General features: G+C 26.7%; 1 protein-coding gene across 1 annotated transcript; it reads right to left on the reverse strand.

Annotated features, from left to right (window-relative positions):
- Positions 1–1,212: 1,212 nt before the first annotated feature.
- On the reverse strand, positions 1,213–15,936 carry LOC123266787 (bone morphogenetic protein 2). The gene is made up of 3 exons (XM_044731188.1): positions 14,964–15,936; positions 8,760–8,877; positions 1,213–2,548 (listed from the first exon to the last, which is right to left on the reverse strand). The coding sequence occupies exons 1-3, from the start codon at positions 15,555–15,557 to the stop codon at positions 1,785–1,787; spliced, it is 1,476 nt and encodes a 491-aa protein (XP_044587123.1). The 5' UTR covers positions 15,558–15,936; the 3' UTR covers positions 1,213–1,784.
- Between the last annotated feature and the right edge of the window lie 5,661 nt (positions 15,937–21,597).

Consider the following 21,597-nt stretch of genomic DNA (forward strand, 5'->3'; position numbering starts at 1 on the left):
CGAAAAAAAAAAAAAAAAAAAAAAACACTTTGTTAATTGTTTAGAATCGCGGCTCCACATATTTGATAAGATTTAAAAAATTTATTTTTCTTCTTTATAAGTCTTCTGGCTTTTTATTTAATTTTTTATTTATTTAATAACACTTGGATTATTTAATAGGAATGATAGTCCGTTTTGACGTTAATTTCCTTATAGTTTTTTAATATGAGGTCAGCGCAAGGCCTCAATTGTAACACCTCGATCAGATGTAATTGTAACACAAGCGTTATGCGCTTACCGGTTGTTTGCTCAGCTTAACCTTTATGGCTCCAATAACAGATACTATTTTATAACTCTTAATGCCAATGTAGTTATAAAGTCATTAGATATTAAATATGTTGACATTGTTGTGCATAATTTTAAAAATTACAATAATTTCATTATTACTTTAATCTGAATTTTATAAAAATTTTCATTTTTAGACTATATTATTACGAGAGTAAGAAAAATTTTGTTTTCAGGGTACTTAATTAAGAAATGACCTTGTATCTTGTGAACTATTGACATTTTTAAAGATATAAGCTCATCCTGATGTTCCACTCATCGAGACCTTTCATTTGAGCACCCACATCAATTTTTCATATATTTTATATATTTATATATATGAATATATGAAAAATATATAAAAATGTATGTGGGTACTCAAATGAAAGCTCTTGATGAGTGTAACGTCAGGATGAGCTTATATCTCTAAAAATGTCAATAATTAAGAAATGACCTTATATCTTGTGAAATATTGACATTTTTAAAGATATAAGCTCATCCCGATGTTACACTTATCGAGACCTTTCATTTGAGTACCCACATCAATTTTTCATATATTTTATATATTTATATATGTATATATGAAAAATATATCAAAAATGCATGTGGGTACTTAAATGAAAGCTCTTAATGAGTGTAACATCAGAATGAGCTTATATCGTTAAAAATGTCAATAATTAAGAAATTACCTTGTATCTTGTGAAATAATGACATTTTTAAAGATATAAGCTTGCCCCGATGTTACACTCGTCAAGACCTATCATTTGAGTACCCACATCAATATTTCATATATTTTATATATTTATATATAATATATATATTATATATATCTATATATGAAAAATATATAAAAAATGCATGTGGGTACTCAAATGAAAGCTCTTGTCGAGTGTAACATCAGGATGAGCTTATATCTTTAAAAACATCAATAGTTAAGAAAGTACAGTGCAATTTAACTAAAGTCATTATTTAATAAATTAAAATAGTCCACAAGTCACAGAAATCACATAGTGAAATTGTGCTAAAAATTGACCCAAAGTTCTTTTTTATAATTTATTTATTAAAAAAAATTCCTAAAGGTCATAAAATTAAAATTAAAATCCCACAAACTCATAACCTCATAAGCTTTTCCTCAAGATTCAAAAAAAATCTAAATTAGAACACGTTATCCACGGAAGTGACTGGCAATAAATAAAACTGACAGCTTGTAACTTAAAAGATAAGTGGAGCCTCGAGACAGAACAATTACCCAATATCAATATTTTGTTAATTATAATAAAGTATCGCAATAATGTTATTATGTTTTAACGACAAAACATTGACTTTAGACATTATATCATTGTTATCATTATCATTAGTCGGTCTGCAAAAAATCACTTACATAATTCCACTGTCTGAGTTAATTATTGTTCGTTATTATTAAAAATAATTCTTCGGTTTAAATCTAATTAAAAATTTATTTTTTTTCCTTTAACCAGCTTTTAAGAACACGCACACTCAAGAACCCTCATGTTTTTCCAGCTGGAGACTTTAAGCTTGGTAGGATCATTTTCATCAAAATAAAGAATCTCAAGCTCGGCAAGTTTGCTGGGCGCGCAACAGGGTCTGGGCGCTTTGCGCTTGTCTTCTTTCCAAATCAAGCTTTGAAGAAGCGCGTGGTGGTGCGCAGGATTGTACCGAGGAGGACACCGTCCTTTGCAGTACCCAGCGTCAAAATTCTTCGGCTGAACTATGAACTCAAACCCTTTTATGTCTTTGAAGATCACCGTCATTTCATGGCGGCAGCACTTTTTATTGTTGTCCCGGCATTCTGTCCGGCGACCCTTGTGAAGCGACATCAGCTGCTCTGGAGCTGACCTGCGTCTTCGCGAGCCGTGGCTCGTTGTGAACACGTTAAAAACTGGGCTAGAAAAGGCGATGTTTCTCCCCACAAGACTCTCCAAGCGCAGCTCCAGACCCAAATTGTCCTCCAGAGCTTCGTGCCAGTAAGCAGCAACCTCCGTGGTGTCCAGCTCGATCCACCGCGGGCCTGAGAGTCTTTGGATTGTTTCTCTGGCCACCAAGTGTCGCGAGGAGTTAGTCAGTCTGTAAATTGATGCTTCTATTGGCGCTTCTTCAAGGTCTGTCGTCAGAAACAGCCTCAAGTTCGCGTGCTCTACTTCAGCGTCCACTGGCATCTCTATTGGGAAGAACAGGTGGTGGTGCTCGTTTTCTATCGCTTGTCTTCTTACTCGACTCGGCACTTCTGGAAAAATATTTTTCAATTTAGTAAGAGATATTATTTTATTTTTGTAACAAATTAGTTATATTAAACAAAAAAAATGCTTTAAAACTTTTTACTAATAATCTATATTATTAATCTCTACATAATTAAGAAATTACCTTGTATCTTAAGAACTATTGACATTTTTAAAGAAATAAGCTCATCTTGATATTACACTCATCGAGACCTTTCATTTAAGTACCCACATCAATTTTTCATATATTTTATATATTTATATATATATATATATATATATATATATATATATATATATATATATTTATATATATATGTATGTATGAAAAATATATCAAAATGCATGTGGGTACTCAAATGAAAGCTCTTGATGAGTGTAACATCGGGATGAGCTTATATCTTTAAAAATGTCAATAATTAAAAAATGACCTTGTATCTTGAGAACTATTGACATTTTTAAAGATATAAGCTCATCTTGATATTACACTCATCGAGACCTTTCATTTGAGTACCCACATCAATTTTTTATATTTATATATATTATATATATGTATATATGAAAAATATATCAAAAATGCATGTGGGTACTCAAATGAAAGCTCTTGATGAGTGTAACATCGGGATGAGCTTATATCTTTAAAAATGTCAATAATTAAAAAATGACCTTGTATCTTGAGAACTATTGACATTTTTAAAGATATAAGCTCATCTTGATATTACACTCATCGAGACCTTTCATTTGAGTACCCACATCAATTTTTTATATATTTATATATATTATATATATGTATATATGAAAAATATATCAAAAATGCATATGGGTACTCAAATGAAAGCTCTTGATGAGTGTAACATCGGGATGAGCTTATATCTTTAAAAATGTCAATAATTAAAAAATGACCTTGTATCTTGAGAACTATTGACATTTTTAAAGATATAAGCTCATCTTGATATTACACTCATCGAGACCTTTCATTTGAGTACCCACATCAATTTTTCATATATTTATATACATTATATATATGTATATATGAAAAATATATAAAAAATGCATGTGGGTACTCAAATGAAAGCTCTTGATGAGTGTAACATCGTTATGAGGTTATATCTTTAAAAAGGTCAATAGTTAAGAAAGTACAGTACAATTTAACAATAGTCATTATTTAATGAAGCAAAATTTTATTTATTTATAGTTCATCTATATTATTAAGAAAATAAGAAAAATTTTGTCTTCGGGATAGTCATATGATAAAATTGGACTTTTTAGTAATATTTAGTGTCATTGCAAAGGTCTTGATTTGATTTGTGCCTTTTTAAAATTTCTTATTATTCTTACCGATAGTCAATTTACTATGATAAGTTTTTAAGTTGCAGTTGAAAATATTCTTTCTAGATACATAATTAGAAGCTTTTTTTAAAAGCTGAAATCTTTAATTTTATTTAATTTAAAAATTTTAAATACAAGGGATAAAAATAAAAAAAAAATATTAGAAAAAGAAATGAAAAAAGTGAGAATAAAAATTAGGAAATGTGTATTTTAAAAATAATCATAAAATAGAACAAACTTAAGAACTGAAAGATTTTAAAAAATTGAAAGGATGTTAAAATAATTAACGGCAATATTAAATTTGTTAGCTTTTGATGATGATGATGATGTTGATGATGATGATGAGGCAAAGTATAGATAAGTAAGGGCACCGAAAACTGAGTATGTCAAGTTGTCATCACACATCTATTTCAACTTCCGCCTCGTAAAAATGTCACCGACAATGGGTTGTACACATTTGCTTGCCCATCATGACGGGGAGGAATGACTTTACGACATCGTTTCTTTGAACCGTTAAAAATATATATAATAATTAAAAAAAAAAAAAAAAAAAAAAATAAAGAAGAAATACTAGAGAGCGTTGGGAAAAATTTCGTACTATTAAAAAACTAAAAAGGTGTTGCTACATTACACATTACACACAAGGTGAGATCGCGCGTGTCATACAAATCTTATCCCACGCATCTTTGGCGCTTAAACGGCAAGTGCGTGGGAAGGCGCCACCCGTTGGATTGTATCTATTTTTAATCGAGTGCCGTGTGAGTGAGTGATAAAGCCTCTTACTCTTTGCTTCTCTTATTAATCTTATTATATATTGCTATATATTAGTCAGTTGAGACGCTCGGCTCTATTTAAGTTCAGCTATGTATCAAACTTTATTTCTTCCATAGATTACGCCCTGATACGATATTGACTATTGAGATCCGAGCTATATATATATATATATATATATATATATATATATATATATATATATATATATATATATATATATATATATATATATAATTTGGTATTTATTATATATAATACGTATTCTATATCTTCTATTCACACTCGGCTAAAAAACTATTAAATAGAATCAACGAGTCATCGCAATTTATTCACTGTTTAAAAAAGTCCGTCTAAATATCTTAGATTCCGAGAATTCCGCGCCCACGCTCTTTTCTTCGCTTCATTTTCCGGGCTATTTTCTAGTTTGGAAAGTATAAAAATAAATTTTATTTTATAAATAAATAAAATATTGCCTTATTAAACCACGACTTTTGTTAAATTGCAATGTACTTTCTTAAATATTGACATTTTTAAAGATATAAGCTTATCCTGATGTTACATTCATCAAGAGCTTTCATTTGAGTACCCACATGCATTTTTGATATATTTTCCATATATACATGTATATAATATATATATAAATATATAAAAAATTAATGTGGGTACTCAAATGAAAGGTCTCGATGAGTGTAACATCGGGATGAGCTTATATCATTGAAAATGTCAATAGTTCTCAAGATACAAGGTCATTTCTTAATAATGACTTTTGTTAAATTGCATTGTACTTTTTTAATTTTTGGCGTTTTTAAAGATATAAGCTTATCCCGATGTTACACTCATCAAGAGCCTTCATTTGAATACCCATATGCATTTTTGATATATTTTTCATATATACATATATATATATCTATTTATATATATATATATATATATATATATATATATATATATATATATATATATATATATATATAAATATATAAAATATATGAAAAATTGATGTGGGTACTCAAATGAAAGGTCTCGATGAGTGTAACATCGAGATGAGCTTCTATCTTTAAAAATGTCAATATTTCACAAGATAAAAAGTAATTTCTTAATTATTGACATTTTTAAAGATATAAGGTCAACCCGATGTTACACTCATCAAGAGGTTTCATTTGAGTACCCACATGCATTTTCATATATTTTTCATATATAAATATATATGATATATATATAAATATATGAAATATATGAAAAATTGATGTGGGTATTCAAATGAAAGCTCTTGATGAGTGTAACATCGGAATGAGCTTATATCTTTAAAAAGGTCAATATTTAAGAAAGTACAGTGCAATTTAACAAAAGTCATTATTTAATAAATCAAAATTTTATTTATGTATAGTTGCCAAGTCACGGCAGTCTTATGGTGATTGCAAGGTTGCTAGTTATTTTTAAAACACATATTTCTTCATTTTTATCATCTTCACTAAAATTTCATTTATTCCTTCTCCTATTAATTTTTTTTTAGAATGAATTTTCATTTTAATAAAAGATTTTTCTTCTCAACCTAAAAAAAAATATTTTCTTCGAAAATAATAATAAAAATGTAATAACTATTTTTCAGCGAGTGCATTGATGTAAACTTTACATTGTACATTCCATCGGAATTTCTATTTCGTAAGAAGCCAGCCAACATCTCTATTAAATCCATCTTAAATACATTAAATTAATACATATGTATATACTAAAAAAGATATAAAGGTACGGTAAGATAATTAATGACATGACTAATGCTAATATATGAGTATATATATACACGGACATATCCACTAATTTAATATTATTAGACATTATACATTAGATATAAGATATTAGATATCTCAGATGAGTTTAATTCAGTTAATTCAGTTTCTTTGATCATAGGTCTCCTATCGATATCTCGGAAGACTACTACGAGATTAAAAACATAATAATGATAATGATAATTATGATAAACAGTGAAAAAAATAAGGTGAGGAGGAAAAGAGATTGCCGATACTGTAAACATACAAGCTTAGTATTAACATTAAATATTAAATCTTAATAGTGAGATAAGTTAGAAAATTGCTTGGACAAATCGAGGTCAGGAGACTTCGTCCCGTCTCATCAGACGAGAAAACGTGGACCGGAAACGGGCCCCAGCTTGACCCCGCGACTACTGGAGCTCCTGTGCTCATTGACTATACATATATATCTTCACGTACATATTTTCTGAGATGACATACAGAATGTCCGGTTATGACGAGTCAGAATAAACAGGATGCAAGGAATTACCATCCACTCGCCTCCACATAAGTCTTAGACTTTTAGACCGTGAAAGTCTTTCTAATTAACTTTAATCTTTCATTTTTTTGATTTTAAATTCACCAATTATTTATTTATATTTTTTTTTTTTTTTTTCAAGTGTTTCGATAATTTATTGCTTGAATATATTTTTAATTATTTTACATGTCAGAAAGCTTTAGCTAAAAATTTTTTTGAATAATAAAATATTAAGACATTATATCACGCTATTAATTTATCAATAATTCCGAGAAAATTGCTCAATAGTCCATGAAAGTCAACTCTTATAAATAATTGAAAGTGAAACTTGGATTTACTAACTAATATGTCGTTTAATTTAATTATTTATCATTTTTAATTTTGATTATTTGTAGCTAGTAATTCGGCGTGAGGAAAGTTTAAAAAATAATTTTTTAGATTTTATAATAATAATCTATATTATTAAGAGAATAAGCAAAATTCAATACCAATAGTCAATTTATAATGATAAGTATTTAGGCTGCATTCGAATAATACTCCATCTCTAGATACTTAATTAAGAAATGACCTTGTATCTAGTGAAATATTGACATTTTTAAAGATATAAGCTCATCCTGATGTTATACTCATCAAGACCTTTAATTTAAGTACCCACATCAATTTTTCATATATTTTATATATTTATATATTTCACAAATACGATATATATAAAATATATAAAAATTGCCATGTGGGTACTTGAATAAAAGGTCTCGATGAGTGTAACATCGGGATGAGCTTATATTTTTAAAAACATCAATAGTTAAGAAAGTACAGTGCAATTTAACAAAAGTCATTATTAAGAAATGACCTTGTATCTTGTGCACGATTGACATTTTTAAAGATATAAACTCACCTCGATATTACACTCATCAAGAGCTTTCATTTAAGTACCCACATCAATTTTTGATATATTTTTAATACATACATATATATGATATATATAAATATATGAAAAATTGATGTGAGTACTCAAATGAAAGCTCTTGATGAGTGTAACATCGGGATGAGCTTATATCTTTAAAAACGTCAATATTAAAAAAAGTACAGTGCAATTTAACAAAAGTCATTATTAAGAAATGACCTTGTTTCTTGAGAACTATTAACATTTTTAAAGATATAAGCTCATTCCGACATTACACTCATCGAGACCTTTCATTTGAGTACCCACATCAATTTTTCATATATTTATATATATTATATGTATCATATATATGTATAAATGAAAAATATATCAAAAATGCATGTGGGTACTCAAATGAAAGCTCTTGATAAGTGTAACATCGGGATGAGCTTATATCTTTAAAAATGTCAATTTTTAAGAAAGTACAGTGTAATTTAACAAAAGTCATTATTAAGAAATGACCTTGTTTCTTGAAAACTATTGACATTTTTAAAGATATAAGCTCACCCTGACATTACACTCATTGAGACCTTTCATTTGAATACCCACATCAATTTTTTATATATTTATATATATTATATATATGTATATATGAAAAATATATGAAAAATGCATGTGGGTACTCAAATGAAAGCTGTTGATGAGTATAACATCGGGATGAGCTTATATCTTTAAAAACGTCAATATTTAAGAAAGTACAGTACAATTTAACAAAAGTCATTAATTTAATAAAGCAAAATTTTATTAAAAAAATATTTTATAGTTTTTTAATTTTTAATAAATAAAAATTAAAAAAATTTTTTATAGAAATTTTCAAGACTTATAAAAATGAAATAATTTCTAAAACAATTATTTTCAGAACAATCCATGGAATAAATATTAATTACCTGTTGCATTAAAAGTGTGAAGTCTCTTACGTCTTCTGTCACCAGGTGCTCTGGACATTTGCAGCCTGGTCAGGTACTCTCCGTGGGCTCTCTCGTACTCGGTCTGACTCACGTTAGCCTGGATATACAAAAAAAAAAAAAAAAATTAATCAACTAAAAGTTTAGCACTCGGCAAGACCGAGACCGAAGAAGAAATAAAAGACTGAAGAAAAAGAGGAGAATTAAGAAATTTAAATGGACAAATAGTAGGCGAGACGTCGAGGTTGCTAATTACTAAATATATAATACAAGCGGAAGGATAAATTGCCTGGGTGTTTCGAGATAAGCGTGAATGATCAAGACCAAGAATAAAAAGAAAAAGCGAGTAAGTTATTAAGTGATTGAGATATTTAATATGTTTTAAGATAATGCTGGTGTAAGTGATGAAGATGATGATGAAGATGAAGATGATGCTATTAAGAGTCAGTTGGGTTGTTGACATTCGCAAACATTGACCCAGTAAAATTCTGTCCGGGCTAAGTGGACGAAAAACTCGGATTGGGAAGCTAATAAATAAAAAATAAGATTTATTTAATAAAACGATTCACCGATTAAACTTAGCCCTCTTAATTGATTCTCTGCCGGGCAAACGGATTATAATTGACCCGAATGCTCGCCCTGATATTATCTCGTATTAATATTTACTTGGGTCAAGAATCGTTTCTATTTTTATTATTATTTCTTCTTTAAAGTATCTCAATTCACAACACAATATCTTGCATCACTAAATTATCATAATCATAATTATTTATTAATCATTTAAAACAATTATCTTTTTAACGAAATTATTTTAGTTTATTATTATTTTTTTTTTTAATTAAGAAATAAGTATTAAATGGATTTATTATTTATAATAGACTGCATAAAAAAGTGTATAAATATGTCAGTAAGCGGTAGTTTATTTTTAAAATATTTAAATATTGTAATTGCAATTTAAAACTAAACAAATGTGTGTTTTTAGTTTTAGAGTTAATTGATTTTTTTAATTTTTTTTTAGTAATTATACCGCACGGAAATTTCTCAATCCGGTAAGATTTATTGCATCAATAGCTCAAGGCTAAACCCTTTAAATTTTGTGCAACTGGAATCGATGGGCGGTACGTTTATCTGTTACTTACAATTACGGAGGTAATATTTATATTTAACTTCCTTGGAGATAAATATAATTTTATTTTTTGTTGACAAATTTTAAGTTATTTCTTCCTTAAAAAAAAATTTTAATTTTTTAAAAGTAATTACAGCTCTTGTCTAATAAATTATGATTGAAAATTTAACTCAAGTCTTGAGTAATATTTTTAATATTACTCAAAAAAATTTAAAGAAGCGAGATTTAGTGTCATAGTTAATTTATTATGATAAGAATTTAGGCTGCAAATTATTGTATATCTGGTGAACTATTGACATTTTTAAAGATATAAGCTCATCCCGATGTTACACTCATTAAGACCTTTCATTTGAGTACCCACATCAAGTTTTTATATATTTTATATATTTATATATATTATATATATTTATATATGAAAAATATATGAAAATGCATGTGGGTACTCAAATGAAAGCTCTCGATGAGTGTAACATCAAAATGAGCTAATATCTTCAAAAATATCAATAATTAAGAAATTACATTTTATATTATGCACAATTGACATTTTAAAAGATATAAGCTCATCCCGATGTTACACTCATTAAGACCTTTCATTTGAGTACCCACATCAATTTTTTATATATTTTATATATTTATATATATTATATATATTTATATATGAAAAATATATGAAAATGCATGTGGGTACTCAAATGAAAGCTCTCGATGAGTGTAACATCAAAATGAGCTAATATCTTCAAAAATATCAATAATTAAGAAATTACATTTTATATTATGCACAATTGACATTTTAAAAGATATAAGCTCATCCCGATGTTACACTCATTAAGACCTTTCATTTGAGTACCCACATCAATTTTTTATATATTTTATATATTTATATATATTATATATATATATGTATCTATGAAAAATATATTAAAATGCTTGTAGGTACTTAAATGAAAGCTCTTGATGAGTGTAACATCAAGATGAGCTAATATCATTAAAAATATCAATAATTAAGAAATGTCATTCTATATCTTGTGCACGATTGACATTTTTAAAGATATAAGCTCATCCTGATGTAATACTCATCGAGACCTTTCATTTGAGTACCCACATCAATTTTTCATATATTTATATACATTATATATATGTATATATGAAAAATATATCAAAAATGCATGTGGGTACTCAAATGAAAGCTCTTGATGAGTATAACATCAGGATGAGCTTATATTTTTAAAAACATCAATATTTAAGAAAGTACAGTACAATTTAACAAAAGTAAATTTTTCCATAAAAAAAAAAAAAAGAAATAAAACTTTATAAATTTTTTTAAGTATAACTCTTGTCAAAAAAATCTCTTCAAGTCTCAAGTAATATTTTTTGTCCCTAAAACACTTAATAAAAAAATAAAAAAAGACTACCAATAATCTACAGCTTAAAAGCTTCAATTTAAGCTCGGTAAGTTTTTTAAAAATATTTATAAAGAAAATACAAATAACATATTTCTACGAAATGAAGAAAAAAAAAAATAAATAAAATAAAAACAACATTAAAAGCCTGTACGCGGTTAAATATAATTATTAAAACTTTTTTCAGGTTTTAACCGCGTCATAAAGGTACCGTTTATGGCGTTGGTCCTCGAGACAGTGGAATTGCTCATTTAAATCTCGTGCAAGAAGTTGAGAGTGTATTACCGACATAATGAAGAAAGAGCGTGGACTAAAAACCTCGACTGATATTAACTCAAGAAGGAACAATTTTAAAAAGTGAGTATGTGCGTCGCGACGCCTTTTCTCTCTACACAATACTCAGCATCATCAGGCTCTTTCTTCTTTTATTTCTTCTTTCAGTTACTCAGTTAACCACCACCTGGCATTTGTTTAAACTCACTTAAGTCTTACTTGAGTCGTCCAGAGCCGCTTTAGTAATCTCGAGGAGTTAAATCACTGTTTTTCGGGTGAGTTTTGACGGGTCTTTGAAGCGCCGCTCGACACATATTACAGCTAACACATAACACATTACGTCCATCTCATACCATAGCTGATTGAGAGTTGTGTTCGAAAAATTAATCTTAAAAAACCAAACTCCTAACGAGCCACAGTAATTATGTCTGAAGTAATCACTAAAAGTGCCCAAGAATCATTTAATTCAAGACTCAAGACTTTGTTTCAATACAAGTAAAGCATCCGCGGGAATCCCGCATCAAATAGACTTCATCATCATCATCTTCATACAAGCTGCTCTGACAATCTACTCTTTACTCTTCATAACTCGTTACTTCGCGACAAGTCTCAAGTAATAAGATGTTGAAGCTGAAGCAACCATTTAGTGAGGAATTTCCCAGCGACATTCCGAGCGCTCCGTTATTTTATATTTAATGTATATTCTTCCAGTTAGTACCTTTATATTTATGTTCAACTGATGTACGATTTAATAAATAGTTATTAATTTCATTTTTGCTGAGAAAAATTTTTGGTAGAAAATAAATATTTTAGAAAATTTGTGCACAAAAATAAATTATAAAAAATATTTTGGTTAAATATTAATTAATTTTTTAGGAATAATAATTGATGATGATGATCGAGTTATATAATTATAATTATAGATGATAGCAAAAAATAGTTATTTAAAGCCTGGGTCAAGAGACTGTGATTTATTTGTAAGAACCGCGTAACACCTGTTGCCAATGTTTAACTTTAACTTTTGTAACTTTAAATACCAATCTCGCGTTCTTATTCTTCTTTCAAACAAGTATTTTTAAATCGATTCATTCATTTCTACTAAAGTGTTTTTGGCTCTGCAATGTTAACAACACACTTGTTAACATCCAAAGTCATTTTTTCAAAGATTTTTATTTAATCAAAGCTGTAAATTTTTCGAAGAATAAATTTAAATTTTCTTTTGTTGAAAAATTTTTTCTTTTCTTCAGGAAAGAATTCGAGTTTTTTGAACTTAACTTTAGGACAATATTTCCTAATTTTTAATTTATTCAAATGAGCGATTTGTAGTTTAATGAAAATTTAAATGATAAAGCGTTTGAGTTTTTAGATGTCGAAAGTGTAGGAGAGTTTTAAATTCTTGTAATATAATTTCAATGAAAATTTTGATTTCATCATTAAATTTTTAACTGTAAAATGAGTTTTTTTTCAGCATTAGAATTTTTTATATATTATTAAACAAATTTGTTGTGATTGAATTTTCGATAAATTTTAATCCATTTATTTTTTAAGAATTTTGTAAGAAAAAGTTGTAAGCAATTATTAAGAAGGATTTACAATAATAAATATGCAAATTTCTAAAAACAAACTATTAAATACAATTTAAAATGAAATTCTAATTATAATTTAAATGATTTAGAGTATTGTTTATTAGAAAATAAAAGATCTTCATTAGAAAAATAATTTTTTTGACTGAAGAAAATTTCTTCTTGCTTCAGTGTTCAAAAAAAATTTTTTTTTTCAAGTAAATCTCTTCTTTAGAGTAAACAATTACTAAATTTTGCATTTCTTCTCAAACAATTTAATTAAAAAAAAAATTATTTAATATTTTTTTATGAATTTCAAAGCAATAAAAAATATGAGGTAAACAATTACTAAATTTTCTATTTCTTCTTAAAGAATTTCATTAAAAAAAAAAATCTTTACCAACTAATTAATAATTTTGTATTAAAATTAAATTAATTACAATTCCCAAATTTTTCATTACTTTTCAAAGAATCTAATAACTAATTATTAAATATTTTCTTAATAAACTTTAACGTAAACTTAAGTTACTAAAAAATATTAAAAATTTCTATTTCTTCTCAAATAAATTTTCAGTTAATAACTAAAAATTCTATTCTAACATTCCAGATAAATAAAAATAACTAAAACCATTAAAAAAAAAAAAGAACAATATTTTCTTCATAAACTTTCAGATAAATTTAAATTACTAAAAAATATTAAAAATTTCCATATCTTCTCAAATAATTTCTCAACTAATAACTAAAAAATTTCTTTATAAAATTCTAAATAAATAAAAATAACTAAAACCATTAAAAAGAAAACAAAAAATAAATATTTTCTTTATAAACTGTAAGATCAATTTAAATTAATAAAAAATTTCCATTTCTTCTCAAATAATTTCGTACCTAATAACTAAAAATTCTATTCTAAAATTTCAGATAAATAAAAATGACTAAAACAATTGAAAAAAAAAATATTTTTTTCATAAACTTTAAGGTAAATTTAAATTAATAAAAAATTACCATTTCTTCTGAGATAATTTCCCAACTAACATTCCAGATAAATAAAACTAACTAAAACCGTTTAAAAAAAATATTTTCCTCATAAACTTTAGGGTAAATTTAAATTACTAAAAAATATTAAAAATTTCCATTTCTTCTCAAATAATTTCTCAACTAATAACTAAAAAATTTCTTCATAAAATTTTAAACAAATAAAAATAACTAAAACCATTAAAAAAAAAAAAAAGAACAATATTTTCTTCATAAACTTTCAGATAAATTTAAATTATTAAAAAATATTAAAAATTTCCATTTCTTCTCAAATAATTTCTCAACTAATAACTAAAAAATTTCTTCATAAAATTTGAAATAAATAAAAATAACTAAAACCATTAAAAAGAAAACAAAAAATAAATATTTTCTTTATAAATTGTAAGATCAATTTAAATTAATAAAAAATTTCCATTTCTTCTCAAATAATTTCCTACCTAATAACTAAAAATTCTATTCTAAAATTTCAGATAAATAAAAATGACTAAAACAATTGAAAAAAAAAAAAAAAATATTTTCTTCATAAACTTGAAGGTAAATTTAAATTAATAAAAAATTACCATTTGTTCTGAGATAATTTCCCAACTAACATTCCAGATAAATAAAAATAACTAAAACCATAAAAAAAAGCAGAAGCCATTGGAAGAATAAATAACGTTTGATTTCCGTGTGCATACTCACATGACACATGCACAAAAGAGGGTGATAAAAGCATAGAGCTCGAAAGTAAGAGAATAAGAGAATGGGTTAGCATATATAACATGTTGGAAGCCGGGTCGGGCGTGAGAAATACCTTTGAAGGATCGGGTATCCTCTTGAGACCGAGACCCTCCACGATGCTTCTCCTCAAGGTCTCAAGCTCATCATCGTCATCATCACGAAGCCCAGCATTGTCTCCGGTCCCCTCTTTGGGCGGCTCGTGAGCCTCGAGGCTCTCAGGTTGATGACGGTATTGGTGACGGTGGCTCTGCTGGTGCTCCATTCTCGTGGGCACCGCCAAAGTTGCCCTGAAGTGACTCACCAGTAGACTAACGAGGAGCAGCCCAGCCAGGAGGCTCGAGGGCGAGGACACCCTCAAGAACCCGAGCGACGATACCACGAGAAGTGACGGGTGTCGTCGAGATGACGATGATGATGACGGTGGCAGTCCTTCAGCGGGACTCCCTGACGAAGAAGAAGAAGAAGAAGAAGAAGAAGAAGAAGAAGAACTACCACAAGTCCGGAACTCACCTTTATCTTTATCACTCTCACTGTCACTCTTTTTGCTGCAAATTTTGTAACTTTTCTTCTTGTCTTCCCTCCGTCTTCTCTTCGCCCTCACATCCTCCGCTTGCTCTTCCGTGTCTCGATTACCTGACAAGATTATTCTTATTGGATGCTCGCCCATAGCCAGGAACCACTAGCGCAAGGCGATTATTTACAATAATCGCCTGGTATATTTCTTCTTCTATATTTTTAATTATTTGTTTGTTGTATTATTTTAATTGTAGATAAATTACAGATATTGACACTTTAATTCACATGAGATCCAATTACATTGAGTCCTTCCTCCGTCATCAGCGGCTTTCTCCACGGGAATCCCGCCCCGCCAGCCTTCGATTATCTGCTTGTCCATATAAAATCTCTATAAAAGATTATATATCTCCAGGTATATTTATTCTTATATATTTATCCAAATATTTCTTCCTTATTGTTAGTATTTCAATACTGAAGTTAGCTGTCAATTTTTTTCATTTTTATAACAAATCAATTGTTATTAAATAATTCTTATAAAAATTTTCACTTGTAATTTTTATTAATATTCACATCTGGAATTTTTTTTTATAATTTAATTCTCATAAAAGTGCTTTTAAAAATTTTCACTGATAATTTTCTTTTAATTTTCACGTCTGGATTTTAAAAAAAATTTTTTTTATAATAATTTAAATGTCAAAATTAATTATTTCAACAAATTTATTAAAATACTGAAGTTAGCTATCAGCTGTCAATTTTTTTTATTTTTATAATTAAAAAATTTTCACTTGTAATTTTTATTATTATTCACATCTGAATTTTTAAAAATAATTTAATTGTCATAAAATTATAAATAAATTTTTAATCTGTCAACTTCAGTGTTATAAAAGTATGATACTGAAGTTAGCTGTCAGCTGTTAATTTTTAAAATTTTTATAACAAATCAATTATAATTAGAAAATTTTTTTAAAAATTTTCACTGATAATTTTTATTAATATTCACTTGTGGAATTTTTTTATTTAATTTTTTTTATAATTTAACTGTCATAAAATTATAAAAAAATTTTTAATGTCATAAAAATCCTTTCAAAAATTTTCACTGATAATTTTCTTTAATATTCACATCTAAATTTTTTTTTTTAATAATTTAATTATTATAAAATTATAAAAAAATTTTTAATGTCAACTTTAGTGTCTTAAAAGTGCTTTTAAAAATTTTCACTTGTAATTTTTATTAATATTCACATGTGCAATTTTTTAATTTAATTTTTTTTATAATTTAACTGTCATAAAATTATAAAACAATTTTTAATGTCAACTTCAGTGTCATAAAAGTCCTTTAAAAAATTTTCACTAATAATTTTTTTTAATTTTCACATCTGGATTTTTTAAAAATTATTTTTATAATAATTTAATTATTATAAAATTATAAAAAAATTTTTAATGTCATAAAAGTGTTTTTAAAAATTTTCACTGATAATTTTTTTTTAATTTTCACATCTGGAATTTTTTTTCATAAAAATTTAATTGTTAAAAAAATTTATGTCAGTTAACTTCAGAGTAATGTATTTAAAAAAATCATCCACCATTTGCACTTTTTAAATTAACTAAAAAAAATTCACTTGTTTTAATTTAATTTTCCCGCCAAAAAATTTGACACTTATTTTAAGGTTAAGCACTGAGTGAATTTAAATATAAATTATTATTGTTATTATGAAGAAAATATTTTGTAATTTTTTATAAGAAATATTGTTAATAAAAATAGTTTTTAGTACAGGTTTGTCTCGTCCGACTGCCGCGTGTCGACTGTTAGGAGTCATGTGTGCTGGCCCGTCTATATAATAAGTGGGCTCCCGCTCTCGCCGCTGAGTTGTCGGGAGGCACGAGACACTCGCTCTATTCTTCTCTGTTTCATTCGGTCCGCAAACCACTGATCCATCTTCTCTCTCGCTCGGATCTCTGAAACAAACAATTGTTAATATAATAATAATAAGAGAGTACTTGCGTATTGCCCATGACTCGATTATTGCGCCCTCGCTATTCAAATAACACCAGTGTAAATGTTTGTGTCCGTAACGGAATTTACCTTCGTCGGAACTCGGATTCACTGGAACCAACCTCTCAGGGGATGTCCCGGTGACTATTCAAGGCAACTTCAAGGCTTCAGCGCTTTTTTATTTTTACGTTTTCGAGGTAATTATTTATGTTCTCAGTAAAGGTGATTATTGATTTTTAATTGCTTGGAACTTTTTTTTTGTCAATAGTTTAACTTTGTTTGATTGTTCCAGGTATTTATACAAGGGGAAATTTTATTTGAGTCATGATTGGAGTCGAAAATTGGTGATCGGAGTTAGTAGAAAACTCTTTAATTGTTTAAAGAAGAAATTTAGTGTCTTGACTTTAATTTATGCCTTTTCAAAGGTTCATATCATTCTTGATGATAGTAAATTTATTATGATAAGTATTTAGGCTGAATTTAAAAATGCTCTATCTCTAGATACTTAATTAAGAAATGACCTTGTATCTTGAGAAATATTGACATTTTTAATGATATAAGCTCATCCCGATGTTACACTCATCGAGACCTTTCATTTGAGTACCCACATCAATTTTTCATATATTTTATATATTTATATATTTCACAAATACCATATATATGAAATATATAAAAATTGTCAAGTGGGTACTTAAATGAAATGTTTCGATGAGTGTAACATCGGGATGAGTTTATATCTTTAAAAATGTCAATAATTAAGAACTGACCTTGTATCTTGTGAACTATTGACATTTTTAATGATATAAGCTCACCCTGACATTACACTCATTGAAACCTTTCATTTGAGTACCCACATCAATTTTTCATATATTTTATATATTTATATAAATGTATATATGGAAAATATATCAAATATGCATGTGGGTACTCAAATGAAAGCTCTTGATGAGTGTAACATCAGAATGAGCTTATATCTTTAAAAATTTTAATAATTAAGAATTGACCTTGTATCTCGTGAACTATTGACATTTTTAAAGATATAAGCTAACCCCGACATTACATTCATCGAGACCTTTCATTTGAGTACCCACATCAATTTTTCATATATTTTATATATTTATATATATGTATATATGGAAAATATATCAAAAATACATGTGGGTACTCAAATGAAAGCTCTCGATGAGTCTAACATCGTGATGAGCTTATATCTTTAAAATATATATGTATATATGAAAAATATATCAAAAATGCATGTAGGTACTCAAATGAAAGCTCTTGATGAGGGTAACATCGGGATGAGCTTATAACTTTAAAAACGTCAATATTTAAAAAAATACAGTGCAATTTAAAAAAATTCATTATTTTAGCAAAATTTTATTTATTTATATTTTACAAGTCACGGCAGTCACATAGTGACTGCAAGGTTGCTAGTTAGAATGATTTAAATAATTTATTCATAGTTTTCAAAACAAAATTACCACGGCGTAATTTATAGTTACGTTACTTGGTGACGGGAACTTTAGAATTGAGACGGAGATTTTATTTGGAAAATTTAATTAATTGAAGATTATTTTATAACAAAATTTTTATGAAGACTATAAAAATTGTTTTATATTAAATGTTCTATTTTTCTGTGAAGAAATCTTTAATTAAGAACAGGAAATATTGATTGAAAACTCTAATCAATAATTTGGAAGAACGAAATATATATAATAGGAAGAAAAAAAAACTTTCTCCGTACTTTGAATATTTAACCCGATTGTTCCAAGAACTTATCAGTTATTAAATTAGCGGATGAAAAATAATCGAAAAATAACTTGTAAAAAAATCCCCAAAATATTCTTCAATGTCAATTTAATTATTGGTTTATACTTCTTGTGGTCTTTAATTCTTTTATCCTCTAGAAATAATTGTTATTGATTTTTAATTACATCCTAAAAGTTTATTTTATTATTGAAGGTACTTGTCATTTTTGAAATAAAAAAATCAATCCTTCAAACGATCAGAAGAGAAGAAATAGTTTTTTTGTCAATTTAACTTAAGTTTGTTTGCTTAAAATTAACAAATAATTTTTTCTTCGTTTTATATAAACACACTTGAAGTATTTTCTAATGATTGAATTGATTAATGATTAAAATTACCATAATTTATTCATATTCTTCACAACAAACTAGATAATTAATGGTTATACTACTTTGTTGGGACAAAATTGAGGTTAAAGTGGACAATGCAGGCCAAAAATCAATGAAGAAAACAATGCGAAAGATTAAGATAAGAAGAATATTTAAATAATGGGGTTGCAAGCGGACATGTGATGATTTCATACCTTTCCGGGACATTATCGACCAGGAATTTCACAGAACCACTACGCAAGAGTTTATTCTTGTCTATGTGAAATGGTCTGAAGTAAAAAAATTAAATAAGGTGAAGAATGTGTGTAGAACCTTGTGATATGAAAGTCCCATAAATTATTTTCTCGTAATTACGACGTTAATGATTGATGTAGGGTCATTACGCGTTAATTTATAAAACACACATTAAAATCTTGTTATTATTAATAATAATAATATTAACATCTTTTAGGATTGTTCATTGGGGTAATTTGACTTAATATCTCAATATGATCATGACCAACTTCACGTTAAGCTGATTAGTCATCGTCACTAGAGTTGATAGTCATCCTATCGTGATCATAATGATAATCACGTAACGTGAAATAAAATTTTATATGCACCTACCAGCTCTTGATACTTTTTAACTAGCTCTTCTATTCATGGAAGCTGAATTTATTAAAAGAAAACTCCATTTACTCTACAATATTATATAATAATGATAATTATAATAATAATAATAATATACAACGATCTAGTGAATTGACATCCACAAGACAGCAAAAAATAGAGAGTATGATAAACTTACTTCATTGTTGAACTCTTGAGTACTCTGACATTAAATAAAACCGTGTGTTGCGTAACTGAGAGTGCAGTGTTTGCCGACCGCAATAAACTACAACTACTTGTTATTATTTATTATTATTATATATAAAGAACTATTTGGATTAATTTTTTTAATCATTTAATTTAATTTTATTATAATCATTTTTTTTTTATTTTTAAAAATCAAAGTTTTTATTTATTATTATTATTGTTATTATTACTATTTTTAATGTTACTATTATTAATTACTAGATATTTCAAATTCGATGCATGAATAATAATAATAATAATAATAATAATAAAATGACGACTTTTCAAAATTTTAAGTAAATTTCATTATTTTTATTGATATTACTATTATTAATCCATATTTAGAGTAATAATTAATTTTTAATAATATTAATAATAATAATAATAATAAAACGACAACTTTTCAAAATTTTAAGTAAATTTAATTATTATTATTATTATTATTATTATTATTATTATTATTATTATTATTATTATTATTATTATTATTAATAGCTTATAATATTGACTATCTTTGATTTATTAAATTTAAAATACCGATCTTCATATATTAAATATACATTAAAAATTTCTGGCCAAATGAGAATTACTCAGTCTAACTTAATAGGTAACTGAATAGTAATTATGGATAGGTCTCGGATAGTATAACTGGTAAAGCATTTGGCGCGTAACCAAAAGATCCAGGTTCGAGTCCTGGTCTGGGCTGACCGAATTATTTTTTCAGTCACTGAAAAAAGTTACACTGAGTAAAAAATTACATCTTTCTCTAATAATAATTGTCTAAACAAATTTTAATTATTATTGTCACCTAAATTTTCTCTGATGGTATTGAGACTTCATACCGATAAAACATTATGGTGAACAATTAATAATGAAAAATTAGTCATTCTCCAACAATTTGGATCGGGTATAGCTGGCTTATAATATTAACTATCCTTGATTTATTAAATTTAAAATACCGATCTTCATATATTAAGTATACATTTTTATTAATATTACTATTATTAATCCATATTTAAATTAATAAATCATTTTTAATAATATTAATAATAATAATAATGATAATAATAAAAATGAAAATTTAAAAAAATTTTAAGTAAATTTCATTATTATTATTATTATTTTTCTTGATATTACTATTATTAATCCATATTTAGATTAATAATTTATTTTTAATAATCTTAATAATAATAATAATAATAATAATTGAAATTTTTAAAAATTTTAAG

This window comes from Cotesia glomerata, linkage group LG6 (assembly GCF_020080835.1).
Source record: "Cotesia glomerata isolate CgM1 linkage group LG6, MPM_Cglom_v2.3, whole genome shotgun sequence".
NCBI lineage: Eukaryota > Metazoa > Arthropoda > Insecta > Hymenoptera > Braconidae > Cotesia > Cotesia glomerata.